This window comes from Neomonachus schauinslandi, chromosome 2 (genome assembly GCF_002201575.2).
Source record: "Neomonachus schauinslandi chromosome 2, ASM220157v2, whole genome shotgun sequence".
Taxonomy (NCBI): domain Eukaryota; kingdom Metazoa; phylum Chordata; class Mammalia; order Carnivora; family Phocidae; genus Neomonachus; species Neomonachus schauinslandi.
In genome coordinates, this window is record NC_058404.1 from 35854813 (window position 1) to 35879033 (window position 24221).

The window sequence follows — 24221 nt, forward strand, 5'->3', positions numbered from 1 at the left end:
TGTTTTGTGTCGCCCAGTAACTTCCTAAATACCCAGCTTTTTATAACCTTATTAATTAAAACATACTAGTTTTAGATAAAACCACTAGTCAAACTTTTACAGATATTATCTTACTAATTTTCAGACTTCTGCTGAATTGTGCACAGTGGCTTTTTTGTTATTAAAGGAAAACAGATTAGTTTTGAAGAAGACAGATATTTCAGTTCTTTGAAGATGATACATTATTTTAACAATCTGGTATATATTAAAACTTACATATAGGATGTGGGTGGACAAATACTCAGGGGCCAGGCAGTCCATAAAAAGGACAGTAGGATATAGAAATATAGGGAAAATTTGTACTTCAGTGTATGCATTGTCTGGAGTTTAGACTCTAGAAGAGAACTCACCTTTCCTGGCTTTAGGATTCTATAGGAGCTATTTTACAATAGTGAAATAGTTTTATCACTGTAGATAACTGATAGCAATGTGTTCATAGACATGAAAATTCTGCCCAGCAGAGGTTCAGCTGACATCCCTCCCTTTTTTGCCTCCAATAGCACATTTATTTCAATATTCCTGATCTTTGGATTCTCCTTTGAACTGGCTGTAATACCTCACCACTTTACTCATTAATGAAGTAAACACAGTCTTTAATGTGTGTTCCTTTTAAAAAAAAGTGTAAACACTCCCAAATGATGATTCTTCATTTCAGTTTAAATCTTTGAATGAATTCATATAAGACTAAAATGTTTGTGTCTTTCTCTCATATAGTCTCAATTTTTGCAACTGTAATTCGTATCACTGAAATCTTGGTAATATTTTAACTATATAACTTAAAACTTTTCTCAGAATTCGATAAATCGTTGGATTTTTGAATATTTAGAAAGTTTTTCTAAAAGACTTTGATCAGTCTGAACTTACTTTTGTATATATTTTTTTTCCATGTTTTATATGCTTTTCACTTAGGTTTTCCTTGATTTATTCTGGATTGCTGTTAAAAATTGTAAAATTTCTTAGCCATAGATGTCACTTCAAAATTTGCAAATATTAAAGGGCTTCTTTGCCATCTGCTAAAGACATTTTAATAATTAGATCAATTATATGTAACTTTGATATCACTGTTGGACCATAGGTTCACAAAATTACCTTGCTCAGGATATTGCATTTTCCCTTTCTCTCAAGCAGATGCCTGGGTCTCTAACCATATAGTTAAGCACAGTCCAGGTTTTCAAACCACAAATCAGATTTTACTAAATTCCATAAATGTTTACTGAAACTCTACCATCTTGCAGGTATCATTAGGCACTGTGATATGTAAGTTCTGGATGGTACATCTAACTCCTGTTATGGAGAGAACTAAATACACAAGAATAATAGAAAGTCTGCTTAAAGGTTGAAGAAGAGAAACAATAAATAAACCAGGATTTCATTCAAAATACTTCCCACTAATTTACAAGTCTAAGTACTTACTGTAGTTATTTTCCTAATACTACGAAGCAAGATGAAACCAGCTTTTGGCTCAACTACTGCTTAGAAACAGTGTTCGGCTAGCATTGGCTGTTCTGTTGGGATACAAGCTGGGTGTAGATTTTTGTTGCCTTGTTTTTGCTCATGCTAATCCTTTTTAGGCTTAGACGGTCCTGTTGTAATCCTTTGCATCAGTAAAATCGCATCTCAACTGTCAGTTTAGATGTGGTGATTCCCTAAGTGAGCTTTTCTGTGTTCCCACCCAGCCTTTCAGTTTGTGCGTCTGCCTTTCAGTTAATTAGTATGATCGATTAATTCATTCTTTGGGATTTCAAAAGAATTAAAAAGGTAGTGCATATAGGTGGAGACTGGAGGTGAGGCCGAGAGGGAGGAGGCATTGCAGTCCCAGGGAATAAGGCGATGTTTATTCAGAAAGACCAGAAGTCAGAGTGACCAAAGGATTGCGGATAGGAGAAAATGGGTGGCGGCTTGGGCTTGGAATTTAGAAAATTTTTCTACTGGAACATACGTACTGGAATTCTGGGTAAGAGTCTTCTCCGTATCATTCACTACATAAATGAATAAGTATTCACTGTACTGAGAAGGTATTGAACAAGAGAATGATATCACATGAATTCTAGCCAAGGGCTTGTGAAGAACCAGACTGATTGGAGGAAAAGTAGACACAGCCTGATTACTCAGTGCATTTGAGCAGTAGGTATGGGGGAAAAAAACAAAAAACAAAACCCACAGCAGACTCTTTTCAAAACACAAAGTCTCACTTTTCCCCTTTTTGGAATCTTTTTCACACATCTGGCTATTTTTATTTTTAGAAACCCAGCTTTAGTAAATAATGAGTGTGTGCGTGCATATAGTTTTAAATTCAGAAAGTATTGAACGATCGTCTTTTAGAACATCTGGAAGTGTGTGCTACAAAACAGCCTACAATAGATGCGTTAGTTCTTCCAGGTCCGTCAACACGAAAGGTTGGTGGGGGACCGCAACTGCGACGGCACGGGTGGCTGGATAACCCCACCTGAGCCGCGGGCTCTCTCGGTCGGGCACGCGGGATTTAGGCTGGGGGCAAGGTGGGCGCTCCCTGCAGGCGACTAGCATTCGGGGCGCTGCCTAGCCTGCGCGCCCCTGGCCACAGCGGCCTCGCGAGACCGCCGCCCCACGAGCGCGCGCGGGTGAGCGGCGGCCGAGGCGTCCTTCGAGCGCTCTCAACGGCCGCCGGCTCAGTCCACTCTCGGAGCCCAGAAGCCACACCATGCTCCGCCTAATGCTGCTGCTGCTCGCTGGGCTCGGTGGCTTGCTGGCGTCAGGACTGGGTAAGGCAGCGGAGACCCTGTTACACGGGGTCTGGGCAGACGAAGGTTTTTCTTTTCCTTCTTTCAAGGAGAACCTGCTTCGGCCAAATGGTGGCCCAACTCGATTGAATCCCCGCGGTAGCCTGGAAACCCGGCCTTTGGGGGCGCTCTGTAGGGATAGAGAAGAGACTCCCTAGAAGGGAAAATAACTTTAATGAGCTCAAGGACAAATCTCTTTCTTTTTGAATCTAGGGTGGGGGTAGCCTTTCTTGTAGGTCTTTCATGCACTTCACAAAACTGCCCCAACGTTTCCTGCACTCAGAAGCACCCCAGAATCTTCTTGAACTCCACTCAAAACCCAAACGAAAACGAAAACAAAAGCCGTACTCTCCTCGCATACCATTTGTTCCAACATAACTTGTCTGGCATACCTATGGGAATAATTTGCCCTGCAGTCAAAAAAAAAAAAAAAAAAAAAAGATTCAGCGTCTGTTAACGCTGAGTGACAAAGGTACATTATGGCAGGATACAAAGAACAGCATAAAGAAGCCTCAAAATTTTAAAATATATTAGGGCTGGTTTAGATGCAAACAAACATTTTAGATATGTTCTTATTTTTCTCCCCTTTTTATACACTTCTGAATCTTGCCATCCTGTGTCAGTGTCAGTACATGGAGTATCTTTTCTCCCCATCTGCACAGTACTCCCTTGTTTGGAGGTGCCACAGTTTATTTAGCCAGTTCTTTTATTAATAGACTTTTGGATTGTTACCAGTCTTTTTGCTGTTGCATGCTATATTAGTGACCTTGAGCTGCCATAACAAAATGCCCTAGATGGGGTGGCTTAAACAACAGAAATTTATTTTCTCACAGTTCTGAAGATAGGAAGTCTGAGCCCAGGATGCCATCGGGTTGGGGATCTGGTGAGGTCTTTCTTCCTGGCTAATAGACCATGGCTTTCTTGCTATGTACTCAGATGGCCTCTTCGTGTGGGGAGAGAGAGCAAACCCTTCTTATAAGGACACTGATCCCATCCTGAGAGATCCACCTTCATGGCCACCCTTAGCCCTAATTACCTTCCAAAGGTCCCATTTCTAAATAGCATCACACTGGGGTTAGGACTTCAGCATGAAATTCTGGGGGGACACAAACCTTCACCATAACACACCATAACACACTCAGTATTTTAATGCAGTGGTTTGCAAACTTTTTGGAATTTTTCTTTACACATTAACAATTATAGAAATTCTCAAAGAGCTTTTGCTTACGTTTTGTTTATATCTGTTAATATTTGTCATTTTGGAAATTAATATAGAAATTTAAGAATTTTTATTCATTTAAAAATGACAGCAACATATCTATTATATGTAACATAAGTTACACATTTAAAAAATAACTATTTTCTGAAACAAGAAGAATTTAGAACACTGGCACGATTTTAGATTTTTGTAAATCTCTTTAATGTCTGGCTTAATAGATGATAGCTAGATTCTCATATCTATTTCTGCATTGAATCTGTTGCTATGTTTTATTTGAAGTATATGAAGAAAATCCAGCTTATATAGTTGGAAAAGGGAGGAATATTTTAATAACCTTTTCAGATAATTACCAGTATTCTTTGGATACTACATCAATACTTGATAAATGGTAAAAGTTAGTTGCAATATGCAATAAAAACATATCAATGAACTTTTCAAAATATGTTCTATTAAGAATTCATGGAATCGGGCGCCTGGGTGGCTCAGTTGGTTAAGCGACTGCCTTCGGCTCAGGTCATGATCCTGGAGTCCCGGGATCGAGTCCCGCATCGGGCTCCCTGCTCGGCAGGGAGTCTGCTTCTCCCTCTGACCCTAACCCCTCTCATGTGCTCTCTCTCAAATAAATAAATAAAATCTTAAAAAAAAAAAAAAGAATTCATGGGATCTTGAACGTTGGATTTTTTACTCATGAGGTTTTTTTTAATGCAGTACCTTTGTTTTTTAATTTTTAATTTTTTTTAAAGATTTTATTTATTTATTTGACAGAGAGATACATAGCAAGAGAGGGAACACAAGCAGGGGGAGTGGGAGAGGGAGAAGCAGGCTTCCCGCAGAGCAGGGAGCCCGACGCAGGGCTCGGTCCCAGGACCCTGGGATCATGACCTGAGCCAAAGGCAGATGCCCAACGACTGAGCCACCCAGGCGTCCTTAATTTTTAATTTTAAATTAAAGTAAAATGCACATAACATAAAATTTATCATCTTAACAATTTTTAAAAAAATGAATAAGCTTTATTTTTTTAGAGTGTTTTAGGTTCATAGCAAAATTAAGAGGAAGGTACAGAGATTCCCCATACACACCATCCTCACACATGCACCCCCTCTGCTATTGACATCCCACACATTTGTTACATTTGGTACTTTGTTAAAATCGATGATCCTACAGTGACACATTATTATCACCCAGAGTCCATAGTTTACCTAGGATTCACTTTGCCTGTTGTACATTCTTTGGATTTGACAAACGTATTGTGACATGTATCCACTATTGTGGTATATAGAGTAGTTTCAGTGTCTTTTTTTTTTTTTTTTTTTTAGTTTCGGTGTCTTAAAAATCCTCTGTGCTCAGCCTATTCATCCTTCCCTCTCCCCTAACTCCCAACAACACCGACTTTTTTCTGTCTCTGTAGTTTTGCTTTTTCTAGAATGTCATGTAGTTGGAATCATTCAGTATGTAGCCTATTCAGACTGGCTTTTTTCACTTAGAAATATACATTTAAGGTTCTTCCATGTCTTTTCATGGCTTGTTTATCTTACTTCTTTTTCCCTGAGTATTATTTCATTATCTAGATGTACCAGTTTATCCATTCACCTACTGAAGGATATCTTGGTTGCTTGCAAGTTTTGGCAGTTATGGATAAAGCTGTTAGAAACATCTGTGTGCAGATTTTTTGTTTGAACAAAAGTTTTCAACTCCTTTGTGTAAATACCAAGGGGTGGGATTGTTGAATTATATGGTAAGAGTATGTTTAGTTTTGTAAGAAACTGCCAAGCTATCTTCCACAGTGGTTATATCATTTTTGCATTCCCACCAACAGTGAAGGAGAGTTCCTGTTGCCTCCCATCCTTGCCAGCTTTAGGTGTAGTCAGTGTTATGGATTTTGGTTATTTTAATGGGTATGTAATGGTATCTCATTTTAATTTGCAGTTATCTAGTGACATATGATATAAAGCGTCTTTTTTTTTTTTAAAGATTATTTATTTATTTATTTGAGAGAGAGAGCACATGAGAGGGGGGAGGGTCAGAGGGAGAAGCAGACTCCCTGCCGAGCAGGGAGCCCGATGCGGGACTCGATCCCGGGACTCCAGGATCATGACCTGAGCCGAAGGCAGTTGCTTAACCAACTGAGCCACCCAGGCGCCCGCATCTTTTCATCTTCTTAATATGCCATCTCTCTCTCTCTCTCTCTTTTTTTTTTGAGGAGGTGTCTGTTCAGGTGTTTTGCCCATTTTTAAATTGGGTTCTTCATTTTCTTATTGTTGAGTTTTAAGAGTTCTGTGTATATTTTGGATGAACAATCTTTTATCAGATATGCCTTTTGCAAATATTTTCTCCCAGTCTGTGGTCTGTGACTTGTCTTCTTATTTTCTTGACATTGTCTTTTGCAGAGCAGAAGTTTTTCATTTTAATGAGGTACAGCTTATCATTTGTTTCTTCATGCATTATGGGTGTTTTATCTAAAAAATTATTGCCATACCTAATCATAATTTGCATTTTACATTTATGTCTGTGATCCATTTGGGGTTGATTTTTGTGAAGTGTGTAAAGTTTGTGTCAGATTTTTTTTTTTTTGCATGTGGAAATTCACTTGTCCCAAAACTGTTTGTTGAAAAGGTTATCTGCTCTTTTGTATTGCCTTTGCTCTCTTATCAAAGATCAGTTGACTGTATTTATGTAGGGTTTTTTTCTGGACTCTTTATTCTGTTTGATTGATCTATTTGTCTATTCTTTCACTGGTACCACACTTTTTTGATTACTGTAGCTTTATAACAAGTCATTTAGTCAGATAGTGGCAGTCTCAACTTTATTCTTCTCCTTCAGTATTGAATTTGCTATTCTGGGTCTTTTGCCTCTTTGTATAAACTTTAGAATGAATGAGTTAATGGGATTTTGATTAAGATTGTATTGAATCTATAGAGCCAAGTTGAGAAGAACTGGCATTTTGACAGTATTGAGTTGTACTCTCCATGAAGATGGACTAATCTAAGTATTTCATTTTTTTGGATGCTCATATAAATGACATTGTGTTTTAAGTTTCAAATTCTACTTGTTCCTTGCTGATGTGTAGGAAAGTGATTGACTTTTATTTATTAGCCTGTTTTCCTGCAAACTTGCTATCTTAACCATTTTTAAGTGTATAGGTCAGTAGTGTTAAGTACATCCACATTATTGTGTAACCTATCTCGAGAGCCTATTTATCTTGCAAAATGGAAGTACTATACCCATTATACAGCAGCTTATAAATTGTGATAAAATATACATAACATAAAATTTACCATTTGAACTATTTTTTTCCCTGATTTTTACAGTTTATTGCTTTTTAAGTAGAAACTAATTAAGGAAAATATATTGTTTCCCCTTTATTTTTGTAGATTTTTTCTAGCTCTACCAGTGAGTTTTATACTTTCAGATGTTTCGTGTTACTAATTAGTATCCTTTTGTTTCAGCACAAAGTGCTCTCTTTAACAGTTCTTATAAGACCGGTCTAGTAATGATGAACTCCTTTAGCTTTTGTTTGTCTAGTCTGCTGTTGAACCCCTCTACTGAAATTTTCAGTTAATTTATTGTATTTTTCAGCTCTGTGATTTCTGTTTGGTACTCATTTTAACCATTTTTAAGTGTAAGGTTTAATGGCATCGAGTACATTCACATTGTTGTGCAGCCATCACCACCATCCATCTCCAGAATTTTTTTCATCTTCCCAAGCTGAAACTCCGTACCCATTAAACACTAACTCCTCATTCCCCTCTCCCCTCAGCTTATGGAAACCACCGTTCTACTTTATGTCTCTGTGGATATTAGGTACCTCATATAACTGGAATTGTGGAGTATTTATCTTCTTGTGACTGGTTTATTTCACTTAGCTTGACTCCCTCAATATTCATCTATGTTGTAGCATGTGTCAGAATTTTCTCCTTTTTAAGGCTGAGTAATATTCTGTTGTGTGGAATATAAATGGATAAATATATATTTCATTTTGTTTATCTATTCATCTATAGATGGATATTTGGGTTGCATCTTCTTTTGGGACATTATGAATAATGCTGCCATGAACATATATGGGCATGTACTTGTTTGAGTCCCTATTTTCATTTCTTTTGCATATATATTCAGAAGAGGAGTTGCTGAATCATATGGTAATTCTATTTTTAATTTTTTTGAGGAACTGTCACACTGTTTTTCATAGTGGCTACACAATTTTACATTCCTACCAGCAGAGTACAGAGGTTCCAAATTTCCACATTCTTTCCAACACGTTATTTTTATTTTATTTTTAAATGATTATAGTCTTCCTAGTGGATATATCATGGTATCTCCTTTTGGCTATGATTTGCATTCTCCCAATGATTAGTGATGTTGAGCATCTTTTCATGTGCTTATTGACCCTTTGTGTATCTTTGGAGAAATGAGTGTTCAAATCTGTTTTTAAAATTTGTTGTTCTTTTTGTTGTCAAGCTGTGCGAGTTCTTTTTATATTCTGGATGCTAGACCTATTTCAGAGAAATGATTTGCAAATATCTTTTCTCATTCAGTAGGCTGTCTTTACTTTCTTGTGAGTGTCCTTTGATTCACAAAAACAAAAGTTTTTAATTTTAATGAAATCTAATATATGTATTTTTTTCTTAACATTGCTCGTGTTTTTGGTGTCATATCTAAGAATCCATTGCCAAATCTATAATCATGAAGATTTATTCTTCTAATAATTTTATTGTTTTATCTCTTAAATTTATGTTGTTGATCCATTTTAAGTTAATTTTTATATATGGTGTGAGGGAGCGTTCCAACTTCATTCTTTTGCATTCATTCTGGTTTATTTTTATTAACCATATCCTGTTTCTGTTTATTCCTATTTTTTTTTTTAAGATTTTATTTATTTATTTGACAGAGAGAGACAGAGGAAGAGAGAGGGAACAAAAGCAGGGGGAGTGGGAGAGGGAGAAGCAGGCTTCCCGCCGAGCGGGGAGCCTGATGCTGATGCGGGGCTCAATCCCAGGACCCTGGGATCATGACCTGAGCTGAAGGCAGACGCTTAACAACTGAGCCATCCAGGCGCCCTGCTTCTGTTTATTCCTAATAATGCTTTTGCCCCACTGAAATCTATTTGTGCTAGTATTAACATAGCTACATCAACTTTACTTTGACTAATATTTGCTGTAAGTATATATTTTCCCTCCTTTTTTGTGACAGATTCCTCAGTGCTCACTGAGTATCTACCTTTTGCCTACATTTCTTGGCCTTTTTCCAAACTATCTCTTGCTCATGAGGTTAAGAAGAAATGATGTGTGTAATTTTTGGATCAAGACAATTAAGAGTTGGTCTCCTTCTTCCATCTCTCTTTTCTGGTGCCACAGTCATCTTTGAAGCCATGAGCTGAGTTTATGGTGTTACCAGTTGGAGGGAGCCTGGATCTTTGAGTCACTCCTTCAATGAAAGCTCCTGGTGACCCTCATCAGACTTTACATGAAAAACAAATAAGCTTTTATTGTGTTAAGTCACCAAGACTTCAGTATTTTACTTATTACCATTCTATAGCCTGGTCAGCCTAAGTTGACTAATATAGAAATTGGAACTTTTAAGTGGTGTGCTGTCATAACAAACTTAAAATAGATGTCTTTGAGCTGCTGGGCAATGAATGGTGGGTAATGGATGATAGATCACAAAAAATTGAAACCAACTGGAAGTTACAAAACATTTCATAAAGTTGTATTTCATAAAGTTATAGTTAAACTGTATGATTGCATTCTACAGAAGTTAGATAACAGAATGTTATCTTTCTGCAGTGGAGGTCAGTGTAATTACTCAAGTTTGGCAAAGTGGTAAGAGAAGGAGATAATCTCAGGGAACAATTGGCCAGTTTGCAGAAAGAAATGATAGGGAATAAATCCAGAAATTTGGGGCCTTTCAGGATTTTCAAAGGTGACTGATTCCACATTCCAAATAGTAAGAAATGGAATTTAAAAAGGTTTGAACACCAGTGCATCAGTAAAACTCTCAATTAGATAAAATTACTCAGGGCAGAGCCCTAATTAAGGGTATGGGCATATATTTTTCTAGATAGACTCAAGGCTGCCATCATTAAGTTGAAAGAGGGAGAGAGAGAAAGAGAGATGGGAGGGGAGGAAGGGAGAAATAAGAGTTAGGCAAAGAAATTAGAGAAGACAGAAAATATTTGCAAATCATTTGTCTGAAAGGGGCCAAGTATCCAAAATATAAAAGACATAGAAATAAAGCAGATTTGAAAATTATGACTTTAAAAAGTTTTGTATGTGTATAACTTATATTGAAAGCAACTAGATGAGGAACTACTAAGTTTTTGAAGGTAGTATATTAGCAAAGGAATTTCAAACTCAGATTAAAAAAGCTTTTGACTATTTAAGAATTAAAATAGCCCTTGGGCCCTGAAATTTCCAGATCTACGTAGGTAGTAAACTGGAAAAGCCATTCAGCTCTCAAGGATTAGGTATATTTGTATTTAAATCTATTATGGTATTTTATGCTTTCTATGTATTATGCTTTTTATATGAGAACATTTAAAAAAATCTCATTTCCTGTCTTATGTGTTTTGTATTTCTAATTGTAATGTAACAAAGTCCCAAGTTAAGAATATAATTTCTTCCAAAAAAGACGATGACCATAGAAAGTTGTCAGACACCACCTTCATCTTCTTCCATATTATTGTTATTTAGTATTTAGTGCCACTTTTATTTATTGTTTCCAAAATTAGTCATCATCTCTATTACTGTTTACTCAGTCAAGTTTGCTTAGATTTATCCACTGTTTACTGCTTTCTTTGCTTACTTTGTTTCTAACACTTCTTTGTTTTTTAGATTTTTCATAAGAATTCTGAGTGGCAAAATGTCTGCGGTTGACTTGAAAATATCTTTATATCTCCCTCACTCTTGAATGACAGTTTAGCTTGGTATGGAATTTCAGGTTGACAGTTATTTTTCCAATAGCACTTTGAAGATATCACTCCATTGCTATTTGGCCTCTACTTTTTTTTTAAAATTTTAATTACGGAAATTTCAAATAAATGCAAAAGTAGAGGAGTATAAAGAACTCACCTTCAATAGTTATAAACTCCTGGCCAGTTCTTTTTCTTTTTATGTTCCTCACCACTTCCTCTGTTCCATTATTTGGAGCAAATTATAGACATATCGTTTCATCTCTAAATACTCCAGTATGTATTGCTAAATGACAAAAAGATACTTTTGAAATATAACCACAGGATCGTGATCACACCTTAAAATTTAACAATTTCTTATATCATCCAAATTCCAGTCAGTTCAAATTTTATTTATTTCATTTAAAAATTTTTATTTAATTTCTTAAAAAAGATTTTACTTATTTGAGAGAGAGAAGGAGAGGACAAGAGAGAAGGAGAGTACGGGGTGGGGGGGCAAGGGGAGAGGGAGAAGCCGACTCGATCCCAGGATCAGGACCTGAGCCAAAGGCAGACGCTTAACTGACTCCATCCAGATGCCCCAAATTTTATTTTTTTTAAACTGAAGTATACTTCACACATAACATCCTATTAATGTCAGGTGTGCATCATAGTGATTCAATGTTTTTATACACTACAAAATGATCTCCACAATAAGTCTGGTTACCATACAAATTTATTAAAATATGATTGACTATATTCCCTATGCTGTACATTACATTGCCATGACTTATTTATTTTATAACTGGAAGTTTGTACCTCTTAATGTCCTTCATCTATTTCCCCCCACCCAATCCATCCCGTTCCCCTCTGTTAATGAACAGTTTGTTACCTGTATCTATGAGTCTGTTTCTGTTTTGTTTTTTCTTTTGTTTTTTAGATTCCGCATACAAGTGAAATCATGTGGTATTTATCTTTCTCCATCTGACATATTTCACTTAGCATAATACCCTCTAGGTCCATCTATGTTGTCAGAATGGCAAGATTTCCTTCTTTGTGATTGCTGAGTAATGTTCCATTGTGTAATGTTCTTTATCCATTCAACTATTGATGGGCACTTTGTTTGCTTCCATATCTTACCTATTGTAAATTATGCTGCTGTGAACATAAGGGTGCATATATCTTTTCTTCGAATTGGTGTTTTGTTTTCTTTGGCTAAATACCCAGAAATGGAATCACTGCATCATATGGTAGCTCTAGTTTTCATTTTTTGAGGACTTCCATACTCTTTTCCAGTGGCTACACTAACTTACATTCCCACCAACAGTGTACGAGGGTTTCCTTTTCTCCACATCCTTGCCAACACTATTTTTTGTCTTTTTGATCTCATTATAGTTTTGATTTGTATTTCCCTGGTGATTAATGATGTTAAACATCTTTTCATGGGCCTCTTGGCCATCTGTATGTTTTCTTTGGAGTAATGTGTATTTAAGTCCTCTGCCCATTTCTTAGTTGGGTTGTTCATTTGGGGTGTTTTTAGATATTAAGTTGTGTGAGTTCTTTGGATATTAACTTTTGGATATTTTGGATATTAACCCCTTATCAGATGTATGATTTACAAAATCTCTCATTCAATAGCTTGCCTTTTCATTTTGTTGATGGTTTCCTTTGCTGTACAAGTTTTTTAGTTTGATGTAATCCCATTATTTATTTTTAGTTTTTTTTTTTTTTAAAGATTTTATTTATTTGACAGAGAGAGCACAAGCAGAGGGAGAGAGAGGGAGAAGCAGGTTCCCTGCTGAGCAAGGAGCCCGATGTGGGACTCGATCCCAGGACCCTGGGATCATGACCTGGGCCGAAGGCAACCACTTAACCGACTGAGCCACCCAGGCGTCCCTATTTTTAGTTTTTTTTGCTCTTCCTTGAAGAGGCTGATCCAAAAAAAATATTGCTAAGACTGATGTCAAAGAGCTTACTGCCTACTTTTTCTTGTAGGAGTTTAATGGTTTCAGGTTATATATTCAAGTTTTTAATCCATTTTGAATTTATATTTGTATATGGTGTGAGATAGTGGTCCAGTTTCATTCCAGAATTCCAGAATAATTTTCTCTTAGATGATGTATTAATATTATTGTTGCTGTAACAGGTTACCACAAATTTAGTGGCTTAAACAATACAAATTTATTATCTTACAGTTTGTAAAATGGATCTCCTTGGGCTAAAATCAAGGCCTTGGCAGTGCTGTGTTCCTTCTGCAGGCTGTAGTAGACAACCTGTTTCCTTGCCTTTTCCAGATTCTAATGGCTGTTTGCATTCTTTGGCTGGGCCCCCTTCCTCCCACCTTCAAAGCTAGGAGCATTGGGCTGAGTTCTTTTCACACTACCATCTTTCTGGTTCTCTCTTCAGCCCCATTCATCTTCTTTTAAGGACTCTTGTGATTAAATTAAGACCACATGGATAATACAAGATAAATTCCCTATTTTAAGGTCAGCTTATTGGCAACCCTAATATACTTTGCTATGTAACCTGACATATTCACAGGTTCTGGTGATTAGGGTATGGACATCTTTGAGAGGAATTATTATTCCCCTTACCACAGACAGTGAGATGTTAGGGTCTAGGAAGAAGTAAAACTAAAAGTGATAAATACCTGAGGCAGTAAGGATGGTGAAGGTACATTGCTCTCACTGTCAAGTGAGAATGCAAACTTGCTCCTGGAATTCTCTGCTTATTGGGTTAGAGAAAACACCTTTTTCTATCAGGGATTACATGCAGGTGCCAATGCCTGTGTTGCTTTGCTTCAGTAAAGAGACTATGTTTAGAACAATATTTGTTATTGCAGTCACCACCTGATTAAACTTAAGACAACTCATTGTCATTATTGCTTATCATCAGCACAAATCAAACAAACAAAATAGGAAAGTAACAGGATTCACTGCTCTTTATTTTTTTAAAATTTTTTTATTGTTATGTTAATCACCATACATTACATCATTAGTTTTAGATGTAGTGTTCCATGATTCATTGTTTGTGCATAACACCCAGTGCTCCATGCAGAATGTGCCCTCCTCAGTACCCATCACCAGGCTAACCCATCCTCCCACCCCCCTCCCCTCTAAAACCCTCAGTTTGTTTTTCAGAGTCCATTGTCTCTCATGGTTCGTCTCCCCCTCTGATTTCCCCCCCTTCGTTCTTCCCCTCCTGCTCTCTTCTTCTTCTTCTTTTTTTTTTCCTTAACATATATTGCAGAGGTACAGATCTGTGGAAATCATTGCTCTTTGTATTTCTTTTTTTTTTTTATTCTTATGTTAATCCCCATACATTACATCATTAGTTTTAGATGAAGTGTTCCATGATTCATTGTTTGTGCATAACACCCAGTGCTCCATGCAGAATGTGCCCTCCTCAATACCCACCACCAGGCTAACCCATCCTCCCACCCCCCTCCCCTCTAGAACCCTCAGTTTGTTTTTCAGAGTCCATCGTCTCTCATGGTTCGTCTACCCCTCCGATTTCCCCCACTTCATTCTTCCCCTCCCGCTACCTTCTTCTTCTTCTTTTTTTTTTTTCCTTAACATATATTGCATTATTTGTTTCAGAGGTACAGATCTGAGATTCAACAGTCTTGCACAATTCACAGCGCTTACCAGAGCACATACCCTCCCCAGTGTCTATCACCCAGTCACCCCATCCTTCCCACCCCACCCCCCACTCCAGCAACCCTCAGTTTGTTTTCTGAGATTAAGAATTCCTCATATCAGTGAGATCATATGATACATGTCTTTCTCTGTTTGACTTATTTCACTCAACATAATACCCTCCAGTTCCATCCACGTCGTTGCAAATGGCAAGATCTCATTCCTTTTGATGGCTGCATAATATTCCATTGTATATCTATACCACATCTTCTTTATCCATTCATCTGTTGATGGACATCTTGGCTCTTTCCACAGTTTGGCTATTGTGGACATTGCTGCTATAAACATCGGGGTGCACATACCCCTTTGGATCCCTACTTTTGTATCTTTGGGGTAAATACCCAGTAGTGCAATTGCTGGATCATAGGGTAGCTCTATTTTCAACTTTTTGAGGAACCTCCATACAGTTTTCCAGAGTGGCTGCACCAGCTTGCATTCCCACCAACAGTGTAGGAGGGTTCCCCTTTCTCCGCATCCCCGCCAACATTTGTCATTTCCTGACTTGTTCATTTTAGCCATTCTGACTGGTGTGAGGTGGTATCTCATTGAGGTTTTGATTTGGGTTTCCCTGATGCCGAGCGATATTGAGCACTTTTTCATGTGTCTGTTGGCCATTTGGATGTCTTCTTTGGAAAAATGTCTGTTCATGTCTTCTGCCCATTTCTTGATTGGATTCTTTGTTCTTTGGGTGTTGAGTTTGATGAGTTCTTTATAGATTTTGGATACTAGCCCTTTATCTGATATGTCATTCACAAATATCTTCTCCCATTCTGTCGGTTGTCTTTTGGTTTTGTTGACTGTTTCCTTTGCTTTGCAAAAGCTTTTTATCTTGATGAAGTCCCAATAGTTCATTTTTGCCCTTGCCTCCCTTGCCTTTGGCGATGTTTCTAGGAAGAAGTTGCTCCAGCTGAGATCAAAGAGGTTGCTGCCTGTGTTCTCCTTTAGGATGTTGATGGACTCCTGTCTCACATTGAGGTCTTTCAACCATTTTGAGTCTATTTTTGTGTGTGGTGTAAGGAAATGGTCCAGTTTCATTCTTCTGCATGTGGCTATCCAATTTTCCCAACACCATTTGTTGAAGAGACTGTCTTTGTTCCATTGGACATTCTTTCCTGCTTTGTCAAAGATGAGTTGACCATAGAGTTGAGGGTCCATTTCTGGGCTCTCTATTCTGTTCCATTGATCTATGTGTCTGTTTTTGTGCCAGTACCATGCTGTCTTGATGATGACAGCTTTGTAATAGAGCTGGAAGTCCGGAATTGTGATGCCGCCGGCTTTGCTTTTCTTTTTCAACATTCCTCTGGCTATGCGGGGTCTTTTCTGGTTCCATACAAATTTTAGGATTATTTGTTCCATTTCTTTGAAAAAAGTGGATGGTATTTTGATGGGGATTGCATTGAATGTGTAGATTGCTCTAGGTAGCATGGACATCTTCACAATATTTGTTCTTCCAATCCATGAGCATGGAACGTTTTTCCATTTCTTTGTGTCTTCCTCAATTTCTTTCATGAGTATTTTATAGTTTTCTGAGTACAGATCCTTTGTCTCTTTGGTGAGATTTATTCCTAGGTATCTTATGGTTTTGGGTGCAATTGTAAATGGGATCGACTCCTTAATTTCTCTTTCTTCTGTCTTGTTGTTGGTGTATAGGAATGCCACTGACTTCTGTGCATTGATTTTCTATCCTGCCACTTTACTGAATTCCTGTATGAGTTCTAGCAGTTTTGGGGTGGAGTCTTTCGGGTTTTCCACATAAAGTATCATATCATCTCCAAAGAGTGAGAGTTTGACTTCTTCCTTGCCAATTAGGATGCCTTTGATTTCTTTTTGTTGTCTGATTGCTGTGGCTAGGACTTCCAATACTATGTTGAATAGCAGTGATGATAGTGGACATCCCTGCCACGTTCCTGACCTTAGGGGGAAAGCTCTCAGTTTTTCCCCATTGAGAATGATATTCGCTGTAGGTTTTTCATAGATGGCTTTTATGATCTTGAGGTATGTACCCTCTATCCCTATACTCTGAAGAGTTTTTATCAAGAAAGGATGCTGTACTTTGTCAAATGCTTTTTCTGCATCTATTGAGAGGATCATATGATTCTTGTTCTTTCTTTTGTTAATGTATTGTATCACATTGATTGATTTGCGGATGTTGAACCAACCTTGCAGCCCAGGGATAAATCCCACTTGGTCATGGTGAATAATCCTTTTAATGTACTGTTGGATCCTATTGGCTAGTATTTTGGTGAGAATTTTTGCGTCCATGTTCATCAGGGATATTGGTCTGTAATTCTCCTTTTTGATGGGGTCTTTGTCTGGTTTTGGGATCAAGTTAATGGTGGCCTCATAAAATGAGTTTGGAAGTTTTCCTTCCATTTCTATTTTTTGGAACAGTTTCAGAAGAATAGGTATTAATTCTTCTTTAAATGTTTGGTAGAATTCCCCTGGGAAGCCATCTGGCCCTGGGCTTTTGTTCGTTGGGAGATTTTTGATGACTGCTTCAATTTCCTTAGTGGTTATAGGTCTGTTCAGGTTTTCTATTTCATCCTGGTTCAGTTTTGGTAGTTGGTACATCTCTAGGAATGCATCCATTTCTTCCAGGTTATTTAATTTGCTGGCATGGAGTTGCTCATAATATGTTCTTATAATTGTTTGTATTTCTTTGGTGTTGGTTGTGGTCTCTCCTCTTTCATTCATGATTTTGTTGATTTGGGTCATTTCTCTTCTCTTTTTGATAAGTCTGGCCAGGGGTTTATCAATCTTGTTAATTCTTTCAAAGAACCAGCTCCTAGTTTCGTTGATCTGTTCTCCTGTTCTTTTAGTTTCTATTTCATTGATTTCTGCTCTGATCTTTATTATTTCTCTTCTCCTGCTGGGTTTAGGCTTTATTTGCTGTTCTTTCTCCAGCTCCTTTAGGTGTAGGGTTAGGTTGTGTACTTGAGACCTTTCTTGCTTCTTGAGAAAGGCTTGTATTGCTATATACTTTCCTCTTAGGACTGCCTTTGCTGCATCCCAAAGATTTTGAATAGTTGTGTTTTCATTTTCATTGGTTTCCATGTATTTTTTAAATTCTTCTTTAATTTCCTGGTTGACCCATTTGTTCTTCAGTAGGATGCTCTTTAGCCTCCATGTATTTGAGTTCTTTCTGACTTTCCTCTTGTGATTGAGTTCTAGTTTCAAAGCATTGTGGTCTGAAAATAGGCAGGGAATGATTCCAATCTTTTGGTACCGGTTGAGACCTGATTTATGACCGAGGATGTGATCTATTCTGGAGAATGTTCCATGGGCACTAGAGAAGAATGTGTTTTCCGTTGCTTTGGGGTGGAATGTTCTGAATATGTCTGTAAAGTCCATTTGGTCCAGTGTGTCATTTAAAGTCTTTATTTCCTTGTTGATCTTTTGCTTAGACGATCTGTCCATTTCAGTGAGGGGGGTGTTAAAGTCCCCCACTATTATTGTATTGTTGTCGATGTGTTTCTTTGCTTTTGTTATTAATTGGCTTATATAGTTGGCTGCTCCCATGTTAGGGGCATAGATATTTACAATTGTTAGATCTTCTTGTTGGATAGATCCTTTAAGTAGGATATAGTGTCCTTCCTCATCTCTTATTACAGTCTTTGGTTTAAAATCTAATTTGTCTGAAATAAGTATTGCCACCCCAGCTTTCTTTTGGTGTCCATTAGCATGGTAAATGGTTTTCCACCCCCTCACTTTCAATCTGGAGCTGTCTTTGGGTCGAAAATGAGTCTCTTGCAGACAGCATATCGATGGGTCTTGTTTTTTAATCCAGTCTGATAGCCTGAGTCTTTTGATTGGGGCATTGAGCCCATTTACATTCAGGGTAACTATTGAAGGATAGGAATTTAGTGCCATTGTATTGCCTGTAAGGTGACTGTTACCGTATATTGTCTGTGTTCCTTTCTGGTCTATGTTGCTTTTAGGCTCTCTCTTTGCTTAAAGGACCCCTTTCAAGATTTCCTGTAGGGCTGGTTTTGTGTTTGCAAATTCCTTTAGTTTTTGTTTGTCCTGGAAGCTTTTTATCTCTCCTTCAATTTTCAATGACAGTCTAGCTGGATATAGTATTCTTGACTGCATATTTTTCTCATTTAGTGCTCTGAATATATCCTGCCAGTCCTTTCTGGCCTGTGGATAGGTCTGTTGCCAATCTAATGTTTCTACCATTGTAGGTTACATATCTCTTCTCCCGAGCTGCTCTCAGGATTTTCTCTTTGTCTATGAGACTCGTAAGTTTTACTATTAGATGTCGGGGTGTTGACCTATTTTTATTGATTTTGAGAGGGGTTCTCTGTGCTTCCTGGATTTTCATGCCTGTTTCCTTCCCCAAATTAGGGAAGTTCTCTGCTATAATTTGCTCCATTATACCATCTGCCCCTCTCTCTTTCTTCTTCTTCTGGGATCCCAATTATTCTAATGTTGTTTCGTCTTATGGTATCGCTTATCTCTCGAATTCTGCCCTCATGATCCAGTAGTTGTTTATCTCTCTTTTTCTCAGCTTCTTTATTTTCCATCATTTCATCTTCTATATTACTGATTCTCTCTTCTGCCTCATTTATTCTAGCAGTTAGCGCCCCCATTTTTGATTGCACCTCATTAATAGCCTTTTTGATTTCTACTTGGTTGAATTTTAGTTCTTTTACTTCTCCAGAAAGGGTTTCTCTAATAACTTCCATATTTTTTTCAAGCCCAGCTAATATCTTTAAAGTGATGATTCTGAACTCTAGATCTGACATCGTACTAATGTCCATATTGAGTAGGTCCCTGGCAGTCGGTACTACCTCTTGTTCTTTTTGTTGAGGTGATTTTTTCCGTCTTGTCATTTTGTGCAGAGGAGAATAGATTAATGAGAGAACAAAATGCTAGCAGAGTAACAACATCCCCAGAAAACATACTCTAAACAAATCAGAAAAAACCTGAAGCAGTGGGAAAGGAAAGGGAAAGAGAGAAAAAAGAAAAAAAAAAGAAAAAGATAAAGATAAAAACAAAAACAAAACAAAACAACAAAAACAAAAAAACCAGAATGTGATCGAATATGATCAGGCTGGTATATAGATCAGTGCCACACACTAGATTTGGGGTGTATTTTGGTCTTTTAAAAGAAAGTGCCTCCCAAAATTTTAAAGAAAGAAAAGCTTATATATGTACAAAAGTAAGGGTTGATATGATGAAGGGATGGAATATGAGTGTAAAGATGGAAATTATAAAAAATTTTATAAAAGGAAGTGATAAGAAGTTGTTTGAAAAAAGAAAGAAGAGGATTTAAAAAAAGAAAAAAAAAGGGAGAGGATGTGATCAGGCAGGGGAATAGAAAACACCATATACTAGAGATTTAGGGTATATTTTGATCTGTTAGAAGAAACTATCTCAAAATTTTAAAGAGAGAACAACTTATATATATATAAGCCAAAAATACGGGTAACTACTATGAAGGGATAGAATATGACTCTAAAAATGAAAAATAAAAATGTTTTTTTTTTTAAAAAAAGGGATTGATAAGATGTTGGTTGAAAAAGGGAAAAAGAAAAATTCAAAAAGAAAAAAAAAAGAAAAAAAGTTAAAAAAAATTAACTTTGAAAGACTACAGAATCATGGTAAAAAAGCCATGAATTCTATGTGTAGTAGTCCCCTAGAGCTGGAGTTCTGCCGTACTCATTGATGGGTAAACTTGGTCTTGGCTGGCTGTTCTCGCTGATCTTCTGGGGAGGAGCCTGTTGCCATGGTTTCCAAATGTCTTTGCCGGAGGCAGAATTGCCCCGCCCTTGCCCCCTCCTAGCTAAGTTATCTGCTCGGGTTTGCTCTCCAGGGCTTTTGTTCCCTGCGAGCTTTCCGTACAGCTTTGGAGGCGGAGAGTGAAAATGGCGGCCTCCCAATCTCCGCCGCGGAGGAGCCGAGAACTCGGGGCGCCGCTTCTCAGTGAGTCCCCAGAGAAAAGGCGTCAGTCACTCCCGTCTCCCCGGTCTCCAGCCGCACTCCATGCTCACCCGGCCTGTGACCGCGCGTTTCTATCTCTGGCACCCGACCCCGGGTGGAGTCTCCAAACCCAGCAGATCCCTGCGGCGCACTCCCGCGCGGCTCCTCCCAGGGGAGGAAGGTGAGTCTCCCCGGATCTGCCGCTTGTTGGGTCCCTGCTGGAGGAGCAGTGGCCCGACTGTGCCGCGGATCACGGTTTATGGCAACCCCGAGCTGAGAGCCCGCGCCTGGGCTCCGCCTCTGCAGCCGGCTTCCCTGCTCCGATACCTGGGAGCTCTGCCACACTCAGTCACCCCCGGTCTTTCTGTGACCCCCAGGGTCCTGAGACCACACTGTCCCGGAGGGTTCCACCCCCCGCTTAGCCACCAGAGTGACGTCCCTCGGTGGAGCAGACTTTTAAAAGTTCCGATTTTGTGCTCCGCGGCGCTATCATTTGCCAGAAGCGGCCGCCGGAGGCCCCTCCCCCACCATCTATCCTCCCGAATATTGCCTCTGATTCACTTCTCCGCACGTCCTACCTTCCAGAAAGTGGTCGCTTTTCTGATGAGAGAGTTGTTGGTCTTCTTTTCTTCGATCTCCTGTTGAGTTTGTAGGTGTTCAGAATGGTTTGATCCCTATCCAGCTGAATTCCTGAGAGCAGACGAAATCCAGGTCTCCTACTCCTCCGCCATCTTGCTCCACCCCCCTGCTCTTTGTATTTCAATTCTTCTCAGGGTTGGACTGCCTTCTGGATTTAGAAATACTTGGTTTAATGTTTTGGTGATGGTGCATATGATATTCAGAGATTTCTATTTGGCCCTCCCTACCATAATAATCCTCATTATATGGGTCAGGGAGGCAAATTGGGGATTCTATAAGATATTGATTATATCTATTTCCACATACTGTTCCGTAATTGAGCAAATTATGATAAGGTGCATTTGTAGACCCATGAGTAAACTCAGATTTGATCCTAAATTTCATGTATCACCAGTCTTCTTGTAAGCACACATCTTTTCCTGAAACGAACCACAGTTATATATTAGGTCCTCTAAAATAAGTATTAGCTTAGAGCAAGTGTTTAATATTCCATACAAGGTCTGAGTAATTGGGTTTTGATTTTGCAGATCCAATCTGAAGATTTTTCTTTTAGTTGGTTATTTCATTCTACTTACATTTGTTGATAAGACTGAGATTTTTGATCTCACAGCTTCTTAATTAAGTCATACTTTTCTAACTTCATACTTTTGGTAAAGTCTTTCACTGTAAAAATCTGACTTTTGGCTTATTTTCTGGGTGACTTTGTGTATGTTCTCTTAATTTGGAATATTTTTAGTGTTTACATAATAGATTAAATTTTTTATTTAGGCAGTAATAGTGATTCCTCACTGTAATTTGAAAATTTAGTATCTTACTACTTCCCACTTTCTGCTTTCCCCTTTATTGTATGACTGTGGTTATTTTAAATCTTAATTCTTCTATACTGTTATGCCATTGAACAATATGTTTCTACTTCTACCACTTGATTTTCAGCTTTAATCACAATTCTTTTTGGACCACATTGCTGTAAATTTAAGGAAATCAGTATGCACATATAGTATTCCTCTTTTGTTGTACTGCCTGACATTATTATATATGTTATTATGTCTATATCATTTGCAATCTATTAAATAACTATAGTTCTCAAAGTTGTTTTAGCCTTATTCTATAGTTAAATTTATTCAATACCCACTACTAACATTTTACTTTAACTCTACTGATATCTTCATTGGAAGAAGTTTCTCTGCCTTTGGTGACAGGGACATTGAGCTACTTCCTTTACGTTTTTGCTTGTGAATACTTCTCCTTTGCCTCTATATTTGAATGAAAGTTTTGTTGGGTATGAAATTCCAGGTTTTTCACACTTCTTTACTTGAAGATTTTTTTTATTGATTTATTGATTTATTTTTCTTGTAGTTTTTAATTTTATTATGTTATGTTAGTCACCATACAATACATCATTAGTTTTTGATGTAGTGATCACGATCCATTGTTTTCGTATAACACCCAGTGCTCCATGCATTATGTGCCCTCCTTAATACCCATCACTGGGCTAACCAATCCCCCCTCCCCCCTCCCCTCTAAAACCCTGTTTGTTTCTCAGGTCCATAGTCTCTCATGGTTCATCTCTCCCTCCAATTCCCCCCCCCATTTTTCCCTTCCTTCTCCTAATGTCCTCCCTGTTATTCCTTATGTTCCACAAATAAGTGAAACCATATGATAATTGACTTTCTCTGCTTGACTTATTTCACTTAGCATAATCTCCTCCAGTCCCATCCATGTTGATGTAAAAGTTGGGTATTCATCTTTTCTGATGGCTGAGTAATATTCCATTGTATATATGGACCACATCTTCTTTATCCATCCATCTGTTGAAGGGCATCTCGGCTCTTTCCACAGTTTGGCTATTGCGGACATTGCTGCTATGAACATTGGGGTGCATATGGCCCTTCTTTTCACTACATCTGTGTCTTTGGGGTAAATACCCAGGAGTGCAATTGCTGGGTCATAGGGTAGCTCTATTTTTAAATTTTTGAGGCACCTCCACACTGTTTTCCAAAGTGGTGTACCAACTTGCATTCCCACCAACAGTGTAAGAGGGTTCCCCTTTCTCCACAACCTCTCCAACATTTGTTGTTTCATTCCCTGTCCATTTTTGCCATTCTAACTGGTGTAAGGTGGTATCTCAGTGTGGTTTTGATTTGGATTTCACTGATGGCTAATGATGATGAACATTTTTTCATGTGTCTGTTAGCCATTTGTATGTCTTCTTCAGAGAAGTGTCTGTTCATCTCTTCTGCCCACTTTTTGACTTGAAGATTTTTAAAAGACCTTGTTCTTCAAATGTGTGGAAGCATATGGGAATAGCTGTATGCTTAACACTCTGAAACCACAGTGTGTATAATCAGTCTTTCAAGTATGATCTTCTTTCATTAAAGTTTCTGCATATGCATAGAAACATATGGGAATAGCCATATGCTTCTCATTGGAACTACACTATATATAAACCATCGCTCAAATAACATCTTTTTCATTGATATATATGTGTTTATAAATGTATGTGTAAAAGAATGTGGAAATAGACCTATTCTCACCTGAATGTAACTACATGGAGTATAATGTGTGTTTCATATAACACTTTCTTTCATTAAGATAAAAGTGTTTGTAAACATATGATGTGAGCATATGGGAAGAGCCCTGTGCTTATCTCATTGAACCACACTGTGTATAATCCATTGTTGAAGTAACATTTTCTTTCATTAATATATATGTGTTTGTAAATGGATGTGTAGAAACATAAGGGAAGTGCCTTGTGCTTCACTCACTGAAACTACATTGTGTATACACCATCATTCAAGTAACATCTTCTTTAATTAGTATAAATCCAGTAACACCCAAACTCGCTAACCCTAACCCCAACTTTAGCCCCTAATCCCAACCCCTTAACCCCCAACTGCCAACCCCTAACCCCTAAACCTAACCCTAAACCCTAACCCTAATCCTAACCTTCACCCTAACCCTAACCCCCAACCCCTAAACCTAACCCTGAATCAAACCCTCTGGAGAGTTCTCTAAACAGCAGGGTGCCAGGCACATACCCTCACCCTGACCCTAACCTT

The 24221-nt window shown here is 38.1% G+C and overlaps 1 protein-coding gene across 1 annotated transcript in view; it reads left to right on the plus strand.

Moving 5' to 3' along the window:
• The first annotated feature begins 2719 nt into the window (after window positions 1-2719).
• LOC110573134 (disintegrin and metalloproteinase domain-containing protein 32-like) overlaps window positions 2720-24221 on the plus strand; it is a 191288-nt gene continuing 169786 nt past the window's right edge. The window contains exon 1 of the mRNA XM_021681555.1: window positions 2720-2780. Coding sequence (XP_021537230.1) covers window positions 2720-2780 — 61 coding nt within the window. The remainder of the gene's footprint in view (window positions 2781-24221) is intronic.